General features: G+C 43.1%; 1 protein-coding gene across 9 annotated transcripts in view; it reads left to right on the top strand.

The window, feature by feature from the left end:
* The window catches only part of PCDH17 (protocadherin 17), a 134,499-nt gene extending 114,144 nt beyond the window's left edge, over positions 1 to 20,355 (top strand). For 3 of the 9 annotated variants that reach the window (XM_053384719.1, XM_053384716.1, XM_053384718.1), the window contains 2 exons: positions 9,326 to 9,400; positions 17,755 to 20,355. In XM_053384719.1, the coding sequence (XP_053240694.1) occupies positions 9,326 to 9,400; positions 17,755 to 18,440 (761 nt within the window). In that variant the 3' untranslated portion in view covers positions 18,441 to 20,355. Of the gene's footprint in view, positions 1 to 9,325; positions 9,401 to 17,754 lie in introns of those variants that run through there. The other 6 variants (XM_053384720.1, XM_053384717.1, XR_008330013.1 and 3 more) reach the window with 5 other exon arrangements.
* Positions 20,356 to 21,932: the final 1,577 nt, after the last annotated feature.

Here is a 21,932-nt window from a genome sequence, read left to right as displayed (position 1 = left end):
AGTGAAACTTCTGCTAGGTGTCTTGATCATGCGACTGAGCTGAAATGATTTTGGGGCAGGGCTAAGTGTGCCCCTGTTCTATCCTGCCCCTTTTGGAGGGCTTACTCTGGCCTTGGCCCAGACAGCTTATTTCCACTTTTCTCCATCTGAGCCAGGATGAAAGACTTCGGATGGACATCTGCCTATTTCAAACTCTGCTAATTCCAGCAAACAGTGGGTTTGGATTGCTCTCTATGTTTCTTTCTACTTACCCTCTATCATCCTGATAATGGAGACTACCGTGGCAGCTATTATCTGCAGGCACTGTGCTGACCAACTATGGGAGAGGAGAATTACCTCTGTGCCTGCTAACACATCAGTGCTGAACCCTGGGGTGAAGGAGAGGGCATCCCAGTTTGGTCCAGAAGCTCAAGGAGAACAAAACTACTAAGAACTCAACAACACAGACACTTCATGTTATGTTTCAAAGTGCATGGGGAATTAGAAGCTGTAGTTGGCAATCCTAGATACCAGTAACACACATGAAAATGCAGTGATCATCTGACTAGTTTAAAATAGAAAAAGCAGCTTGTTCATTTATTAAGCTAGACTACAGAAAACACTTGTAAAATGCCAGTAGTTGTGTGATTGCTTTGCATGTCTTTATCTAGGACTGAGTTACTGTGAGGCACCTTCATACTTCATTTAGGACCTTACTGATTTTTTTCTTACGGATGCATGACTGGGTTTCCGAGGGGTGGGGAGTATTTCAATTGCCTCACAAGCAGAGGGTTTTTATTATGGCTCTAAAATCTTTCCAGACAAAGCTTTCCAGACAAAAAGAGAGCACCAAGTTCCTGGCTATGGAGTGATCTGCTAACCTAGAAACAAGAGAGGCAGAAAGCCAGGGCAGTCTTGTAGCATTTCAGCTTTTGGACAAAACATGGATTTTCCCATAACCCAGACAGAAGCCATCTAACCTCATCCAGGAAATCTCTCACCTGGGTGTAATAATGCTTTCAATGAAGCATAATTCAGTGGATCTGGAAAGTCATAGTTTGTGATGCCATCTGGTCAAGCACTAATGAACCTGCTGGGAATGTTGGTCTAATACATCATTATCACTATGGAGGGCAAGCGATTCACAAACTTTTTGGATGAAAGAAATTCTGCCAGTTTCCAGTCTTTCCTGTGGTGCACAGAAATCACTTTCTTTTTTTCCTTTCAACTACAGTGAAAACAAACTTAAAGCCCTTGTCCTACACTGAAGAATGCAGAGTTCACCACTGGCTTTTGACTATCATAACTTGCTCAAGAAGCACAGCTTCTAGTAGTGAACTCAGGTAGTGATGGCAGCTACAACCGAAACCGCTGAGAAACAGCAGCATGCTCGTGGTGGAGCTCTGAGGTCCGCAGAAATGCAAAAACAAATAAAATGTTGGTTTTTATAAATAAATTTAAAAAGTCAATTGAGGACTTGGCCTGCTCAGGAGGCCTACAAGGGTGAGGCTACTCTTCAGCCTGAGGGCCACATTCCATTCTGGGTGACTTTCCAAGGGCCACATGGCAACACTGGAGGGGGCCAATGGCAAAAGTGGGTGGAGCAAGGAATGGAAATGGCATGCTAGTTTCTGCTCACGCTCACACACCCCTCTCCATCCTGCATCCAGACAAGCAGGAGGCATGACATCTGAGCAAGACACCTGCATGCCAAGCAGGGCTAATGAGGGGGCGTGGCCTGTGGAGAGGAGGTGTGGCCTAGGGAGAGTTCTGAGGGACAAATAAAGAGGTTTAGAAGTCCCTGCCCCTCCCACTTTTGTCACAGGAATGCAGAGCAGAGGTGGGGAAACCTGTTTCAGCGCAATGGCCACATTCCCTCATGGGCAACTTTCCAAGGTCTGCGCACCAGTGGCGAGCCGAGCCCAGGGCAAAACGTGGGTGGATGAACAGATGTGTCCACTTGTATATGGTTTGGGTTACTTGGTAAGAGACTTTGATTTGTTTTCAAACAGAATTTTAAGTTTTTATTTTGTGTTTCTGATAATCAAGAGTAGAATTGGCAGGTGATGACTCTTCCTGCACCTCCTAACCTTCCTACAGGTCTTTCAGTATGGTGTGGATTTTGTCTTGTCTACCAGATCCATCTAACAGTAAAAAAAAGGTGGGGGGAGAGCAGGCTTATGGTGGCCTTTAGTGAAATGGTCATAGCAATAAATCCCACTGCTTGCATTACTGGAGTATTGATGTTTATGTCTCTGGTACACCATCTGCCTTCCTGGAACCCAACGTATTAACAGTCTCTCATCTTGCTTCTACAGAGCAAACATAGTTTTGTTGCAGCAGACATTTGTAGACGTGTGGACATAATGAAAGAGGCATATGGGTCAAGGTTTGGCTGGAAAAACTGGCCATATTTCGGATAGGGAGCCGAGATCACGTTTATCATTTATCTGAAGTGCCATGGTTGCATCCATCTCCAGAGCTCCATCCATTCCGCATCTGGTAATGACTTTGTCTTCTGTTGGCATAGTTGGGGGGATCATGCAGTTACTGCATAAAGCTGTTGTGCATGTTCTGCTCTATTTTCCTGTGGTGCAAAGCCACAATTCTGGGGAGGGTTCTCACCATTCCAGTGACGCATCTTGCTGTTGATACTGGCAAATATGTCTGTGCTTAATATGAATGGCAGAAACTGCAATATACACCCACAAACAAACACCATTACTATTGCTGCAAGTACACCAAATGTTTTATGTGATCCAAGTGTCTCTTGCATAGCTGCCCAAATCAGTGGCCTGTTTCACATCTGAAACCTTGAAGAGCCACAGCACTAGGCTAGGAGAACCAAAGGACTAGGTTAAAGCAGTACAGAGATGTTCCTGATATGCTGCAGAAGTGCATTCCATTTATCTGTCATTATTAAACTATCCTTGGGCCATGCGGATAAACAAATCCCTACCACAAGTAGTTATGTCAGTTCTATTTTTAATCCCAAAATACATCTTCTAATTGAAGGAGACATCCTGATAAAAATCCTCTAGCTAAAATAAGTGTTTTGGTTTGTATTTTGAGGAAGAGGGCAAAGGACAATTCAAAGGCTTGTGCTTGCATATATCAGAGATTTAAATTGCCCTTTTTAAACAGCAGTCATTGTGGTTTACTTGTTTTACCAATGTTATTAACTCATTTCAGACTTTTTTGAAACCTGAATTCATGTCTGTGACATGCATCTACCATACCATAAAGACATTATGTGGAGCCAGTGAAGGACCATAGATATTGGTCCTAAATATCATATGTGCTCTGAAATATAGGGACATTCCCTAAATGTCATCTCTGTCTGCATGTGTGCGCGCGCGTGTGTGTGTGCAGTTTTGAACTGCCAGCATGATTTCCCATTTAAATTACCAGCCCTTCTTCCCATGCTACTTTGAAGTAAAGGGGTAAGAAGATTCAGTCATGGATCCCCCATATCACATGTAGTTTAACCTTTAGACTGAACAGAATTAATTCATATCGGTGAATTTGATATAATAGTAGTGTACTGTAATGTCTATTTCTCCTCTAAAATAAATTCTGTGCTGTTTTGCAAGGGAAGTGTTGCATTCATGCTTTGTTAACTGCTTGCATTTCTTTTACTGAAGTTGGCGTTCCTTTTTTGTTCTCTCTTGAGCAAGAGTACAGTGGTACCTCGGGTTACAAACACTTCAGGTTACAAACTCCGCTAACCCGGAAGTTGGTGCTCCTGGTAGCAAACTTTGCCCCAGGATGAGAACGGAAATCACGCAGCAGTGGGAGTCCCCATTAGCGAAAGCATGTCTCAGGTTAAGAATGGTTTCGGGTTAAGAATGGACCTCCAGAACGAATTACGTTCGTAACCCGAGGTACCACTGTAGTGCCATTTTCCGGAGGAAGTATTCCTGCCTCTAATAGCTTCCCTGACTCTGCTTGTTAGCCATGCTGGCATTCTCCTGGTCCTGTTTGTCCTCCCCGCTCCCCTGGCATTCTGTAGAATATATTCTATATGAGCTTCTGTTCTTGAAGTTTTGAACAACCCCCTGACATTCCTGAAAAATTTATCCTTTTGTAAAAAATGAAGTTGAGAGGTGATCTCATTTGAGGGGAGTTTCCTCTTTTGAAGTCAAATGTTACTGTGTTGAACTTCCTTGGCCATTTCAAAATATCAAATCTCTGACTGCTGTTCCCAGTCAGTTCAACAGCACTGACATATCACAGCAAGATGCCAGTTACGATTAAGAGCCCCCACCCCCTCTCATCTCTTGTATGACCAGAGCTGTTCTAGGTTGCAGTTATTTAGGGAATCTAGAAATTTTACCTCATTGTCATGACCAGAACAAGGGTAATTTAAGGAGTAGGTGATGGGCAGTGATTAAATGGGAAGTAGACATTGGGTGGGGACTATGGCCTGGGTGTGGGAGCTTGAAGTCCCTCCAGAACTTTAAACAGTTTTTTATGCTGGACTGAAAGATGAAGCTTTGACTTGGCCTGGAATCTGCCATTTTGATTTTGCTGCCCTAAATACCTTAAACCAGGTCTGTGCTATATGGTAACTAAAGCTTTTTATACTGCAAGCAACCATGCAGTTTAAGTTGTGATTTACATTAGTATTGAAAAATTGAACTACTTTTAAAACTGGTGTTAATTGAACTGGAAGCTGAAATTTTCAGCTGAGTCCTACTCTTAGGCTTTCATTAAATGCTGTCCCTTTTACCCTAAAAAACTGAAACTTATACTGCGTTGGAACTAAATTGTGTCCTCCCTAAAAGAGGCATGTGTTGCGGTGAGACCTGGAGACTGACCACCTGGTTGTGGGTGGGTTGATTGGTTAGCCACAACACCCGATTGGTAGGTCCCTCGGTGTTGGGTTTAATCTGGCCAATGGGGCGCAGTCTAAACGGAGCGAGGGACCTATATATACCCATGCACGTGACCCAGAACTTCCTCTTTCGGCTCATGCATCGGAACACCTGCCCATCTCTCCCTACTTTTAGGGCTTTGCGATTGACCTTGCTATTCCGTCGTGTGTTGTCTGTCATTGGGACAGGGGCATGGCAGAAATTTCCCCCCTTGGCTGATTGGCTGTTGCCATTTGGGTTTCGCCTGCCGCGTATCAAATCATCACAACTTGTAAGGTTGCGGATGGGCACTTGTTCATGTGATAGGGATGGGAGAACGGTCTCGCCATCCCTATGTGAAAGGTATTCCGTTCAAGGAATCCAGGGACTCAACTTGGTTTGGTCAATGCCTGAGAGGGGGTGGTGCCCGTGCCAGAGTCCACGGGAGCATCTGGGGAGTGGACAGAGTCTGTTCCCGGGCTTTTCACCTACCTCAGGTGTTCACCCTTGGCTGACCTATGCTGGTGCCCTGGGTCAGCGCTGCCTGCAAGGATGCAGGGAGCTAGTCGAACCAGAGCCTATGCAACCACTCACTTTTCTGTAAGCAATAAAGTTGTGGCCTAAATTCTGCCAAAAACCAAAACTAAAATGTGTTTTTATTTAGGGGGGAGGTCTCTGGGTCTGAACACGCAAAAGCTAATGCCACCTTTAATATCTCCCATTTGCTCCATTGTGTGGAGCCATATAAGGGTAGGGGTGGGGTGGGGTTACTCCTCCAAAATTGGTATTTAATCTAGGTTTCTGGTTTACTATTGCCCCTCAAGACTTCTCTGCTAATTTAGAGGTAGCTTTCCTTCTGGGGCAGAATTGAAAATGCATTTGTCCGGGCTTATTGTTCCTAGTATTTGGCTCCTGAACTATATATATATATTTTACAGGATTTATCCTCTAGCACACCCTGACTGTGCCCTTGCTAAAGTTTAAGTGATACATTAATTAATTAAATGGGAGGCACTTAGCCTCCAGTCACTCAGATTCTTAACTTGCTTGTTACCTTGACTTGACACTTGATCGCCGGTTCTAAGATGCTCAGGTACCTGGAGCTGCCCTCTTGCTTGGGATGCCAGTTCAAAACTCCATATTTTTATGGTACTCTCTTTGTGAAGGAACTCTTTTGTTTGCAGCTCAGCCAACACACACAACAATTTATTTATTTATTCAGTCCATTTACCTGCATTACAGGGGATTTTGAATGCAGACCAAGATGTTAAATACCCCACATTTTCCAGATATTTCCCCCTTCCATGTAATGGATCCACTCTCAAGTCTGAATAAGCATTTGTAAATCCACTGAGTAAGTCCTACTTGTTTTGACCAACACATTGAAGAATAGTTATATTTGAATGTGTCCTTAAAGGAAACACAGTAGTTACAGACCCTCCAAGTTTCCCTATTTTCCAGGGACAGTCCCAAATTTAAAGAAGCCACCCTGGTTTCTGATGTGATCCTGGATTGTCCCACTTTTCCTTTGGACCACCCTATTTTTATCAGAGAAATGTTGGAGGGTACGGAGTTATGTGACTCTCAAACCAAGGGAATAAGTACAGTCATGGGAAAAAGAAAGTGCACCCTCTTTGAATTCTGTAGTTTTACATATGAAGACATAATAACAATTATCTGTTCCTTTGCAGGTCTTAAAATTAGGGAAATACCACCTCAGATGAACAACAACACATGACATACTACACTGTGTCATGATTTATTTAACAGAAATAAAGCCAAAATGGAAAAGCCATGTATGAAAAACTAGGTACACCTTATGATTCAATAGCTTGTAGTGTACATTTAGCAGCAATAACATGAAGTAATATGAAGTATTTGTTTTCTGTAGGACCCAGGGCCATCTTTAGCAGATGTGGCACCGGGGTGCAAATATCCGCCCAGCGCCCCCAAATTACCAAACATAGTGTTGTTGTGGCTGTAGCTGCGCACTGCCAGCCATCGTGGGGGGCAACTCTCCCCCATGACGCTGAGGGCGAACGATCCCCACAGAGGCTTGGGAGTGAAGTTGCACGCGTCCCAAGCCTCCACGGGAGGAGAGCGCAGCTTCCTTCCCAAGCCTCCTCGGGAGGAGAGCGATCTCCGCAGAAGCTTGGGAGGGAAGCTGTGCGCCCACCAGCCATATGGTTAGCGGGGCGCAGCTTCCTTCCTAAGCCTCTGCGGGGACCGCTCTCCTCCAGAGGAGGCTTGGGAGGGAAGCTGCAAGCCCACCAGCCTTATGGTTGGTGGGGCGCAGCTGGCGGGCATACAGGGAAAGGTGAGACGCCGCGCAGCTGGGGAGCCCCTGAGAGGCCGGCGCCCTGGCACGATGCACCACCCAGCCCTATGGGAAAGATGGCTGTGGTAGGACCTTATCCAACTCTCACATCATTGTGGAGGATTTTGGGCCCATTCGTCTTTACAGCATTGCTTCAGTTCATTGAGGTTTGCTGGCATTTGTTTATGCACAGCTCTCTTAAGGTCCCACACAGCACCTCAGTTGGGTTGAGGTCTGAATTTTGACTGGGCCATTGCAACCCCTTGGCTCTGTGCTTTTTCAGCCATTCTGTTGTAGATTTTCTGGTGTGCTTGGGATGCTTGTCCTTCAGCTGTTGTTGCAGATCCCCACACATTTGACTGTAGAATACTTTGGTATATAGAGGAGTTCATGGTTGACTCAGTGACTGCCAGGTTCCCAGGTTGTATGGCTGCAAAACAAGCCCAAATCAGCCCTCCACCAGCGTACTTGAAATAATAATAATAATAATAATAATAATAATAATAATAATAATAATAATTTATACCCCACCCATCTGGCTGGGTTTCCCCAGTCACTCTGGGCGGCTTCCAACAAAATATTAAAAATATAATAAAACATCAAACATTAAAAACTTCCCTAAACAGGGCTGCCTTCAGATGTCTTTAAAAAGTAAGATAGTTGTTTATTTCCTTGACATCTGATGGGAGGGTGTTCCACATGGCAGGTCCACTACCGAGAAGGCCCTCTGCCTGGTTCCCTGTAACTTGGCTTCTCACAGTGAGGGAACCTCCAGAAGGCCCTCGGCGCTGGATCTCAGTTTCCGGGCTGAACGATGGGGGTGGAGAGGCTCCTTCAGATGGTATGAGGTGCTTTTGCTGATATGCTGTGTTTGGTTTTTGATAAATGTGGCACTGTACATTATGGCCAAACATCTCCTCTTTGGTCTCATCTGTCCAAAGGACATTGTTCCAAAAATCTTGTGGTTTGTTCAGATGCAACTTTGCAAACCTAAGCCGTGCTGCCATGTTCTTTTTAGCGATGCTTTCTCCGGGAAACCCTTCCAAACAAACCATACTTGTTTCATCTTTTTCTAATTGTACTGTCATGAACCTTAACATTTAACATGCTAACTTAGGTCTGACCTTGGGGTGAATTTGCTGGGGCGTCCACCCCTGAGAAGATTGGCAACTGCCTTGAATGTTTCCCACTTTTGAATAATATTTCTCACTGTAGTATGATGGACATAAAATTGGTTGGAGATGGCCTTAGAACTCTTCCCAGTTTCATGGGCAGCATCACCTGCTTCTCTAAGAGCCTTGTCTCATCTTTCCTCCTTAGGATTGTGTTAAAGCACACCTGAATGCTCCAGACCAGCAAACTGCCAAAACTTTGGCTCTTGTAGAGGTGGGCACACTTGCCGATGATCAGTTAAGCAAGGACATTTGATTAGCAGCCCCTGCCTGCTACTTAGCCTTTTAATTCCTATGGAAGCAGTAAAGGTGTACTTAGTTTTTCAGACATGATTTCTCCATTTTGGCTTTATTTCTGTTAACTAAATCATGACATGGCATAATATGTCATGTGTGGTTGTTCATCTGAGGTTGTATTTATCTAATTTTAAGACCTGCTAAGGAACAAGTGATTACATCCTGATATGTAAAACCACAGAATTCAAAGAGGGTGCACTTACTTTTGCCCCATGACTGTAACTATACAACCTTTAGAAGACACCTGAAGGTGTTTTATTATGTTTATTATGTTTAATGTTTTATTATATATGTTGGAAGCTGCCCTGAGTGGCTGGGCAGTCAGATGGGGGACAGGGTAAGAAATAGTAAAATTATGGTGGTAATGATGATGATTGGTGGAATAGGGTGCCCCTGTTTTCACCAGAGAAATGTTGGAGGGTATGTTGTTAGTATTTTCACTATTCTGTGCTTGACAGATTTATGGCTTTTGTGGTGTTTGTTTGTATCTCTTACCTGTGCAGGGGGCAGGGTAACCAGGCTGCGGGGCCAAGAGAACAAGGAGGCGCATGTCTGTCTTTCAGAGGGTCCAGGTTTGAACCTGCTTTGGGCACAGATTTCAGCTGTGAACATTTAAAATTTAGCAGGCATAATGCGGGTGGTTGGGGAGTATGGCATGAAGGGTGTTTTCTGCTTTATAACTCACAGGTCCAATTTTCCTCCAGAACAGCAAGGGAGAGGCCAAAGACCCATTGTTGGGCTCTGTGGACCGGCCCGCTGTAAGGAAGGAAAATTATCAGGTAACAACCATTGTTTTCTTTTTCTTGCATGAATATATTAACTCTAAATTTAATGTAAGAATTGCAGACTATGTCCATACCAGAGGCCTAAAAATGGCTTCAGTGTGGAGAGAAGCCTCTGGGTGACAACAGAAGGAATTGTGACTGCTGCTACAGCCACCCACAGAGCGCTGCTGCCAGCTCGCTCCAAGTGTGGATCATTTGCTTGCTCATCGTCCTTCAGCGCTCAGTTTTTTGTTTTATTTATTGCAACAGCAGAGAGGAACCAAGAGACATTCTTGTTTCTCTTGCTTCAAGCAGCCTGACACTGCAGGAGCAGGAGTGGCAGGCGAGTGGCTGTGCTGCACAGGGCTAGGCGCAGCTATCGCTGTGTCCAGACCCAAGAGCTCTCACCCGGAGGCTTCTGACCACAGGGAGTCTCATTCACAGGGTTGTGTTTGAACTGGCACTCAGATTTCTCAGAAGCAGTTTATGTACAAGGGGTTTTTTATGTGATGGGGAGTATGGGGAGTAAAGAGCAGCGCTGACCCCTTTAAATAAGCTTCTTGTTTATGCAGTTCATCCCAGCTGTGATGGACCAGAATTAGGTCCACTACTAGTCCATCAGTTCTTCACTGCCTTTGAAATAATGCATGCTGAGTTCATGTTGAAATATCTTCCCTTAACCCTTTCTAGGCCTAATTAAACATCACATAGATACACATTTAATTTCCCCCCAATTGTTGTGGGAGGCGAGCGGGTGGCTGTTACAGCCAAACCACTGGGGGAGTCATTGAATGGGAGAGAGCAAAGCAACACTGAGCATCTTTGTATTATTAACCCTTTCCATGTCAGCTGCTTTCCCTCCCTCATTTGTTACCATCACAGATGCTTGCTTGTACTTGCAAAAGTGTATTTGGAACTTAACGGGGGGGGGGGGAGCACAGATTATTGGAGGGGGGAGATAAAGCAGAACAATACTGGCCATTGAAAGAGTTAAGCATCCTCTCTCCCATTTCCTTGCCACTTATTCAACTGTCCCAAAGCAACTTTTATGTAATAAAAATGGTTCTTGGATTTCTGAAAATGTAACATTGAGCATAAAATCCATTTTTTCCATGTTCAACTTGTCTCTTGTCCAAATATGAGAGCTAAGCACATGTATCAGCAATTAAAAATCTGACAGTTCCATGACCACATATTGTAGGCATCCTGTTTGTTTTTTTACTCAAGTTTGTCTCAGCGCACACCCTTCTGTTTTGATCAGACTGAGAATGCACTACTCACTCAACATCCAAATACATGTTCTGGATTGTTTAACCCCCCCCCCCCAAAAAAAAATCCTCCCAGGAAATGTGCAAAATGGAATTTCCTGGGCCATGAATGCAGACATGCACAGAAGCTACTTCTGTTTAATCTGAAATTGCCATTTTAATTACTGAAATGGAGTATGTAGGGTTTTTGCTGCTAGTTCAGGTTCATCTCAACTTGATTCTAAATCGATAAAAAATGGCAACTTTCTCCCCACAGAAACAGTGCAAAAATGATTTATCTTTTTTTTCATGGATCAGTTTATGCACAAAACAATATGCTGGAATATACTGTAAAACTTGTAGTGTTTGGGGCCAATAGTGAGCCTTAAAAAAGCAACAGCAACAACCCAAAAGTAGCTTTTAAGCAACCATTCAAATGTGGTAAAGCACCCCGTCCTCCTCCATTTCAAACATTTCATTGACTATCTAGCTAAAGGAAGGGACAAAACTCTGATCATCCAACAAGACCCCACCCACCTCCAAACCTCTGCCCCTCACATAGCAAAAAGTGAGGTTGAGGAAGTATTTTTAAAAAAATATTCATTGTTTCTGGTTCTGCAAAGAAATGTTAAACTGTGAAGTAGTAAATGTATGACATGCAAAATACAGTTTCCAGCTGAGCGCAGAAAAAGGGGGATGAACGAAACACCTGCCACCTCCCACAGATCACCTGCCAAAGAAATACCACACAAGTAGGCAAGAAAAAGACGACATAAGGTGCTTGGAAGCTCCGGTAGAATAAGCTCTGGCAAGAAGAAAGAAATAATTGAGACAACGTCCAGAAATAAACGGGGGCCCAGATGGAAAGAGAAATGGAAGGGGAAGCATGGGAGAAAGGGGAAGGAGAGGCAAAGACCCACTTGCCATTGGCAGTGGTTTGATCAGAACTTTCTCCTCCTCTACAGATTATTGCTGGGTAGAGATAATCTGGATTAAGGAAGGGGAAAGTGTGGGGCAACAGTGATTCCCAGGAAACATAATATGGATGTCACACATTATAAATGGTAGAAGCGCAAGAAGTTTATGGGCCACATTAAAGGAAGATATGGCTATACATCTTCCTTTAAGGAGCAATGGTAGCAATCCTTGGCTAGTTGTAGCTATCTAGAGACAATCCTCTCAGTAAGGAAGGGAAGGCAGAATATGGTTGTCATTCAGAGCTGGAATGTGGACTTGGTGCATGATGGACACAATCCAGCAGGAGCACAATCTATTCTTATGCCATTTGTGGAGCAGACTTCCCCAAGATTAATTAGGGTAAGTGGGATCTGGTGCATCAGGCACCAAAATGCATGTATAGGGCTAGCCCTAGCAGAGACAGAATGTTTTGTACTGAAAAGAGACTGCAAGGCCCCTGGAGGGGGCAGGAATTGTTCTGTATTTATTGCCAATCAGTTTCTAATCTAACCCTCCTAATTGCTTTCCTTAGCTGAAAACACCATCTAGACCAATATAAATATGTAGATTCCAGAGAGCTCTATTTAATAACATGGAGCTTGAACATAGAACTCTATTTGTTTGTCTCTGCTTATTTATGTCAAGATCAATTGTAATTAAAGATGAATTCAGCTTCAAAAGAAGCACTTTAGCTGATCCTTCTCATCAGGAGAATCCCTTCCTCTTCTGCCCCTCTCCCCCCTTACATACCTTGACAGATGCAGGTGGCGCTGCGGTCTAAACCACTAAGCCTCTTTGATTTGCTGATCAGATGGTCAGTGGTTCGAATCCACACTCGGGAGGGGATGAGCCCCCGTTGCTTTGTCCCAGCTTCTGGCAACCTAGCAGTTCGAAAACACACCAGTGCAAGTAGATAAATAGGTACCTCTGTGGTGGTGGGAAGGTAAATGGCATTTCTGTGTGCTCTGGTTTCCATCACAGTGTCCCATTGCGCCAGAAGCGGTTTAGTCTTTCTGGCCACATGACCCGGAAAGCTGTCTGTGGAGAAACACCAGCTCCCTCAGCCTGAAAGTGGAGATAAGCACTGCACCCCAAAATCACCTTTGGCTGGACTTAAACATCCGAGGGTCCTTTAACTTTACCTTGTGATAACAGCTCCTTTTCCAGCAGACAATTGCTCCCCTCCAAAAGAGAGAGAGAGAGACTTTTTGATATGAATTATAGAAGGTTTTGTGACACTATTGTGGCAGCAACAAAAGCTGTCAAAATAAGAATTATTAACCACAATATAATCTGGACGGACAGTGCTGCTCATTCTCCAGGGAACTGATCCCATGTGGTTTATTTTAAACATGTTATGTAAACTGTGGGAATGGGCAACAAATTACTAAAAGGCAAGGAATAAGGAAAAGTGCTTGCCTAATTCCTGAAGAGGCATATTTCATTTCATGATTTTCTTAAATCCACTTTCACAGATTAAGAAAGACCACTTTCAAAATACTCAGAGCAGTTCCACATGCCTCAGATAGATATTATTTGGTGCATATGTATCTGAAGACACCCTGATGTAGGGGGCACTCCAGAAAAAAAACCTTAAAAAGGTTTTTTTCTTTCAAAAATCCCAACCATTATAAACTGTGCCCCAGGCCTGATTTTTAAAAAGCTCTTTTGCAAGAGACTAAATTGTCTGATGAGCAGCTTCTTGACATGACTGTCATCAAGGTAGATGGTTACGGCCAGTTCGGAGAGGGAAGCTGCTCTCCAGGACTCCAGTGTGTTTGTATCTCAGCCCAGTGTTTCACTTCTCCCAAGAAAAGACAGTCCTGATCTGGGACAGAGAACATCCTTGTCCCCTCCCACATGATCTAAAGTGGCTGGAGCTACATCAGAAGTGATCATAAAAAGCTGTTGGCAACCCTGCTCCAAATTAGTGACATCTATCCATTGTTCTAGGTGGCAGACATGGAGATAATTTTAGCTTTATATTCATGCATATTTGTTGATTTATTTTAACAGTTGTCATTTGCTTTGAAGCCAGAGGAAACAGTGGGGGGGGGGCGCTATAAATAAATTTTACTGCCAAAGATACGTAAAATGGTCACAAAGCACATTCATCATATGGACAAAGCACTTCTGTTCCATTGGATTCAGTTACACCTTATAAACAATACATTAAGCTGAATTCCTATTGATCCAGAAGGTAATAGAAGCTGCAACATGCACATTGAAAACATTACAAAAATAAAAATAATTTGCATTATACCAAGCCTCTCTTGTTTGCCATTTTACACCCCATCATTCTGCTTAAACATTATCCTCTTGGTAGCTAGTTTGTCCATTTTGGTGGCACATGCACTTCAGTTTTCAACAGCTGTAATTTCAGTTTGTTCTTACCCTGTAACCCCTTTTTTAAATGTTCAGTATGCTTGGAGAGCCTTGCCTACTTGTATACAATTAGCACAACCACACATTCTCTGGGCTGCATCCTGGGGTTTTGCGACTCTAAATTCTATTGCAGCTGCCTTGTTTCTCTGCTTTCCTGTTTGCTATGACTTGCCAGCCGTGGTTAATTCCAGGTAACTTGTTTCCTTTTCTTTCTATGGCTGCTAATTTCTCTGGTCTATTTTCGGATTTGCTCTCCCTAATGTGCACAAAGCGCTTCTGATTGTTTACCCCGGTGCCTCCAGAGACTGACAAAGCCTCCGGGCTGCTGCTGTTTATTGTTCCCACTTGGACTGTGAAAGGTTTGTTTTCAACCAGAGAAGCAGGTCGGCCTGAGTTGTGATAAAGACCAATGGCGCAGATCACCTTACCAACCTCTTCTGCTGCACAGTGTGAGATGAGGGCCCATTTTATATATTTATTTTTACCTTTCAAATTGATTTCACTTTCTCATAAATACTCATTTAGCTGTGGGTGGTGATAGTTCACTCTGAGTTTATAGGTGCTTTTTTGTTTTGTTTTTTTGCTTTTGGTACAAGAGTACCTCTTCGATTTACTTCTCTCCTGTCTGCTAGCTGCAGCAAGTCAAAATTGCAGGCTAATGGTGAGGTGAGCAGCTTATAATATATGATAATCAATACTTCAAATCTGCTTTCTGTGATGTGACATAAAAAAGGAAAGCAAGGAAGGTGAATAAAAGAGACAGAAAGCTGCTGATGTCCCCCCTCCCTTCTTTCCCCCCAGCCCAGTGGGACAAAAGCTTGGGGAGAAGGGGTAGGTTTTCCCTTCAAGGTCAATGCGTGCTTATTTCCTCTTAAAACCACTCTCCCCTCTTCATATTTAATTCAGTTGGTGCTAGGAATCCCTGGTAGCTCAAGTGGATGTTTAGTCAATACTGAAGCATAAATACAAACCAGGATCGTTAGTTCACACGTTCAGAGGAAAGTAGTGGAGTCAGCCGTAGTGACGTCGGTCGGTTCTAGCAGCTGAGACCAGGCGAGCTGAGATGGTTGCCTCGGGAAATTATGGGCCACCATTCAGGGGGGCAGAGTGGGAGGCAGGCACCTCTGACCTGGGTGGCAGAAAGGGATATGGAGAGCTGCTCTAATGGCAATGGAAGCCCTTTCCTGCACAGGCCCCCTGCGCCAGGGTTTGGGGAGGCAGGGAACAAGGAATATGCCTTCTCATGAGCAGCCCTTGCTCATCATGTGAGGTTTCCAGTAGAGTGTGCCATGTGTCTTTAGGAGTGTGTGCTTGGAGAAATGCCATCTGGATTTCCCTTGTCCCCTGACACCCAAATGTCTTGGACTGGCCTTGTCACTTAGGTAAGGTTTTGAAGTGGGAGGATGGACCACCTGCACAGAGAACAAGGGGACTCTTTCTGGAGGAAGTGGTGAAAACAAAAAAGACTCTTTCAGCCAGTTTCTTTCTAAAAACGTTTTCTGCCTCCTTCCACCTTCAGCCTGTTGTCTGCTTTGTGTGGCTGCCTCCTTTCCCTGGTGTATTTTAAAGGGAGATCATCTTCAATATTGCTCAGGAAGTTGCTCAGAAAATCCTAATAGCAGTGGACTAACTGGCAAAACTTGTATAATTGGATATGGTTTGGATGTTCCTGATGTGGTTTGTAACGTGGCATTGTGACGTGGGTGGGGGGCAAGACTGCCATTCAAAAACAAAAATGCCAGTGATTCTACTGGGTTTGTCATAGTCCCCAGATGTGACTTAGGTAGTTTGGAAACTGTTTTGTGAGCTGCTGTGGAAGCCATCAGGCCAAAAAGCAACACAGAAACATCAAGATACAGAAAATAAAGTAATTCTGTGAATCCCTGCCACGTCCACAGAGGGATATATTAGTCACTGCCATCCATAGACTGGCTTGGTACACATCTATGCATTGAAAGTTTCTAGTAGTAATGTTCTGATTTTTGTGTTTTTTACACAGTTGTAGAGTGGCCAGAGCAATCTATATGGGATATTTTCATTTTTATGTATTTTGTTTTACAATTCTTAAATAATATATGGAAGGATGATAGTTCTTTTAGGAGATAATATGCAAAGTATTAAAGCCCTACACATGCAATCAGCTTATTTATACTCTGGACATCATCCAGCCAAGGTTAAGCACATAAGTCCCACTGACTTCAACCAAAGACAGTTAAATGTATGTGTGTTTAAAAGCCCCCATTGAAATGAACAGGGATTAGATGTAATTTAACTAGGACTATATTGTGTTCAGTGTTCATTTTTTGTTCTTTGATTGACAGGGCTTTACAGAATACTCGGGAAACCCAGACTGTTGTTGTTAAGGAAATTCACTTTCTTATTTTCTATTTTACTCCTTTACTTCTTTCATATTTATTCCTTTGAAAACCAGTTTCTAGGTTCTGTCACACTTCGGTGTGACCAGCATACCGAACCAGGCTGGGGTGTGTTTCATGATATGGAGATGAAAGTGGGTATCAATGCAGATGGGGGGGGGTGATGGCCCACGGCTCAATGGCTGACACTCAGCCCAGTGGGACAAAGTGAATAGCTACAATCAGTTGAGATACAGTAAAACCTGCCCCTTCTTCCTTCCACTGGGATCGCCATGGACAGGATTAGCTCCTATGTTAGCTGTACCCCTTAGTCCACCCTGTTACTTTTTTTCATGCTACTGAATCCCTGCAATTCAGCCTTACCAAGAAATCCAAAGCACTGCACTTGGGGGATGAAGCTTGCCCCTTGCTCCTGTCACTGGGTGGTCCACCAGCAGGAATCTCATGGAAGGTTCATTGTGTCCAGGACACATTTTTCACATGTGCACACCACCCGCCCTTCCTCTAAATGCACTCACACATACACACTGCCCATTGTAACTCCAGGCATTTTGATAATTCTCATGAGAATATCATGGCAGAGAAAAGAAAATCCACTTTGTTAACGATTCTTGAGAAAAGAGAAGAAAGCAATCTGACTGGAAAATATTATCTGCTGTAAGAAAACGTAAATGTATGACACTTCCTAATAGTAAGTGCTGCAGAAATCAAATTTTCCAACAGATTCTTACCAAAACAAAAGCAAAAAAGATAAAAGCCAATTACACGATCCATACTCATGTCTAATAAAACAGCTGCAATAGCTCTTTTGACAAGCTTGTACTCAATGCGCAGAAGCGGAAAAATTCCATTCCTGTGTTTTTTGCTAGAAAAGGAAGCTTTTTGAGAAACACTTTTTATTACACGACTGCCATGCAACAAAACATTTACAGAGATGTCAAAGATGAAAGCTCGGCTTGCTTAATTTTTATGAAGTGTTTGTGTTTACGTAGAGTCAGCCATTGTTCGGTTATTGGTTCTTGTGTTAAAAAGTAATACTGATAATTCCTCTTGAGTTAGTTCACTACCATTTGCTCTTCTCTCAAACAATTTAAGCAGTAGCCAGACAAACAGATTTCTACCGCAGATTAGTTTACAGATGAAGCTCAGTTCCAAGGAGAGCAGCTCCCTAAAGGCCCCTTTCTGCTTCCTTTGGGCTACAGAGCCACTGATGTACCTTGAGAATAGTTCTAAATAAATCGATGGTCTCAACTTGTTGGTTTATGCAATGCTCCTGAAATGTTTTAATTATGATTCCTTTTGTAATGAGGATGGCCAGTGATCAAATAAGCAAGCTGTGATCTGATTGAGGCAGCTGATTAATGACTTTAAAAGCATTGTATCCCCCCCCCGTTTGTTTTTGCAGAACAAGAGGAGTGTGTTAATTGCACAGATGAATGCCGAGTGCTTGGTCATTCTGACAGATGTTGGATGCCCCAGTTCCCTGCTGCCAACCAGGCTGAAAATGCAGATTATCGAACAAATCTCTTTGTCCCCACAGTGGAAGCTAATGTTGAGACTGAGACTTACGAAACTGTGAACCCCACGGGGAAAAAGACTTTTTGTACATTTGGGAAAGACAAGAGAGAGCACACTATTCTCATTGCCAATGTGAAACCTTATCTCAAAGCCAAACGTGCCCTGAGCCCTCTCCTCCAAGAGGTTCCCTCAGCATCAAGCAGCCCAACCAAGACCTGTATTGAGCCTTGCACCTCAACAAAAGGACCGCTGGATAGTTGCGAAGTCAAAACAGGAGCCTTGGCTGACCCCAGCAGCCAGTACATGACAGCCAGTGACAGCCAGTACCTATCTCCTAGTAAACAGTCCAGAGACGCTGCCTTCATTGCGTCCGATCAGATGGCCAGGGTCTTTGCTGAGGTGCATTCCCGGGTGAGCCGAGACTCCGCTGAGATGGACTCTGTGTTGGAGCAGATAGACCGTTCAAACAGGGAACTAGGGAGAGAGTCAGTGGATGCAGAGGAAGTAGTGCGGGAGATTGACAAGCTTTTGCAGGACTGTCGGGGAAATGACCCTGTAGCTGTGAGGAAATGAAACAAAAACCACAAAAGACAGCCTGGCATTTGTTTGCTTCTTCTGCTGAATTAAAAATAGAAAAATCTCCCCTGGTTCTAAAATTTATACAGGGATGAACGAAGACCAATGCTGCTTTAAGGCTTTTAGTGAACATCTGAAGTGCCCACAAGTATGTTCTTTTCACTGCTCTATCTTTTTCCACAGATAACACTGGTTTCGTTTTTACCAAACTTTCATTAGAACGGCGTGATGTATGTTAACGAGAAGGAAGGAGGAGGGAGAAAAAGGATGCCACTTTGACAATCTAATAGAAAGATATAAAGGGAAAATAGGCAAATGGAACCTGATATTTTAGGACTGATAGTTGTTCACTGTTTATGTGTAGACTCCATAAAAAGCAGGGTGGAATAGTTCTCTGATAGATTTCCAGCAGTCATTATAGGCTTCTACTGAAAATCCCAAAATCAGAAACCAAGAAACAAAAAGTCTTGTAGTCAACCAGGCCCCACCAAGAATTAACACTCATTTGTGACAACCATTTCTGTATAAAGTTATCTGCCACCAAAAAAAGGGGGGTGGAGAGAAAGAAATCCAAGAATCCATTCCATAACATTGTTCAGCAAAAATATTCTGGTCATTAGTAACACAGCTCATGTCATATTAAAGTTAAATGTGAAATGATAGAGTCCTTGTTTGTCCTGCACCTGCATAAACTAACTCACGTGGAAAGGAGAGGGGGGGAAATGCTTTAGTGTCCAGCAAAATTTCTAGGCTAGCAGTATGTTTTAAACCTGAGGCATAATATGAGATCACAAATAATAATTACCTTTTGATAGGTAATAATAGAGGAGACAAATTAACATTATTAACACCTTTTGTAATTCATTTGTGGACACTAAAATAGCTCAAGTGAGTGCAAACATTTCAGACATCAACACAAATCCACACAAAACCATTTAAATGTGCAAATGTAAGAAGATTCAATGTGTTTACATCAAATGACATATTTTTATTGATTTATTGCAGATTCAGTGCATTTGAGCCAAATTGTTGAGTGTATAAGAGCTATATTGTGTATTTTATTAAATTAATATATAGTTGTGTTGCAAAAAAAAATATATTTGGGCTTATGATGTAAATGGCAAGTGTTGCCTCAGTAGCTGTCAAACTCTATGAGTTTTGTTCTCTCCTTTTCTTTCTTTCTTTCTTTCCCCCTGTGGAGTGTCAGAAGCAGAGCCTCAGAGCAGTCTCTTGTTTAATGTATGGTCTACCAAGTACCACAGTACATAATCTGTTCAAAATGTGTCTTGAGTGAGTTGATGGAGCTAACTGAACGGCTGACAAATACATCCATCAGTCATGGTTATGTGCAAGTCCTTGTAGAAGCTTCTGTCGCAACCCATGTTTAATAACAAAAATTACACTTGAACCAACACCTGGAACCTTGTTCTTTACTGAGCTTCGTCACTCACTCACATGAACACAGGCCGTCTGTTTAGATATCACAGTCATGGTTGAATTCTCAAATTACCCTAATATTTCAAAGTTTCATACTAGACTTCGGTTCATGGAGCATGAAAATGCTTTGGTGCCCATGTGGTACAAACAATCTTTTGTCTGGTTTCCTGGAAATTGCTGTTACATTGACTGAGGTTTCAGCTTGAGCTCACAGCCCTCCTCTCTCTCCTATCATCCTCTATTATTAGAATTTTTGGTAATTTTATTCGCTCTCTGTCCATTGCACACACTTTTCTATGTGCTGTTCCGCATTTGATTCTTACGAAAGCTACGTTTTAAAATTAATGTTTTCTTTGAATTAAATTTGTAAGTACAACTGAGCACCATAAAACATTCATATATCTCCTTACTTCCCCATATCTGTGTTTTGGGTAAACTGTGCAACATAGCAGCAATATTAAATATGAACCCATCATTTTCTAACTTTTTTTTTCAGTGTGAAAAGCAAACTTACTTCAGGCTGGCAAATTTCAGGCTTCACAGCCATTCTTTTACTTCAAACGCCACATTTTTCACTCCACTAAAGAAGTGAGAGAGTAGTATCAGAGGTGATGTTATGTTAGTTGTGCAATGGTTATCACATCCTTGAAAGCAAAATAGGACTAAAAATAATTCCCTGTCCTTGTATCTGAAAACAGCTCACTTTGAACTTGGTTTCCATCACACAGATGTTTGAATCATGAGCCTACAATGCTCAAGTTGGACTCTGTTATTTAGGAGCAGGAGCTGCCTTGTTTCCTGACATTTAAGATTGCTTTGGGGTGACCCTCCTTGCATCTCCTTGCAGCTGGCAGTGTGGTGGGGGCGGCACTCACCTGACCTCTGCTCAGTCACATCACTGCTGCTTTCTGGGGGATGGAGACGAAGGTGGGAGGTGGTGGTGAGGTTAGCATGGTGCAAACACAGGCAGGAGTGCCAGATTGGCTCCCCGGGTGCATTGCACTGCACTGACCTTGCCACCACCTCCCATTTCCCAACATCACAAGGTGAGATGGGCACCGCTGCCTCACCATGGCATCTGCTCCTGCCTCGAAGTGATGGTAGCAGGAAATCAAAGGAATTGTCCTTTGATATAGTTTTCAAATCACCTACAAATTGTGGAGTCTGGATGTCTCCCAAGTGACATTCTGAGGTCTGCATGTGCTCCTGCCCATGTTGAACGCCATATGCCCCAGACAACTTTGAATTGTTACCCGAGAGCCCATTATTGAATTAACAAAATGGCCATGTTTGATGTTTGAAGCTCCTCTTCATAATTAATTGATACAAATCAATTTATGTATCTAAAATGTGTTGTTCTGAGTGCTATAAAGTATTATTTTACCAGGAAATATTTTCTAAGCTGGTGTAGCTTTGACATCTGAAATATCCTTCTTAGATACATCAGGCATGTAGTTACTGCCAGCAACATAATTCTTCCACAGAAGCTTAGTTTCTGTGTATAAGTAATGTTAAGTGATGGAGGTAAAATGCATTTTCCAAATGGTTGCAGCATTAAGTAACCAGTTACTGTTACAAACACACACACATTCAGAGCCTTCCCAGAAAGGCCTTTGCCAATGTAAAAAAACAATTTACCTTAAGGCGCTCTGTCACTGGTGATTTACTAGCTCTAGCTGTTTAACACATTATCTGTATTTAGTTGTGATTATTTATTTACCAGGCTTAGGTAATGCAGTGCTCATGACTCACAGCTGTAATGCTCAGTTTAGGAAATCTTGCTTTTATTTAATTTAGCTGTCAATTACTAGGCACCATAGAACTCTGGGATGCTGTTTGTGTCTGAAGCATTCTTTTGCTTCCTGGCCTGACAAATGTGAAGCAGAAAAGGGGTGAAGCAGCAAGGCTGTGCTTGCTGGATCTGTTCACACAATCACCCAAGTCCTGCTCGGGCATTTGTTTCTTGTATCCATGGAGAGGTCACAAGGCAGGCTGGGAAGACTTCAGGCTTACAGGACCTCCCTTGCTTTGTTAGTAGAACCTCAAGGTTCA

This window comes from Podarcis raffonei, chromosome 4, assembly GCF_027172205.1.
Source record: "Podarcis raffonei isolate rPodRaf1 chromosome 4, rPodRaf1.pri, whole genome shotgun sequence".
Lineage (NCBI taxonomy): Eukaryota > Metazoa > Chordata > Lepidosauria > Squamata > Lacertidae > Podarcis > Podarcis raffonei.
Note: the sequence above shows the minus strand (reverse complement) of the source record. Positions and strands in the feature narration are given on the sequence as shown.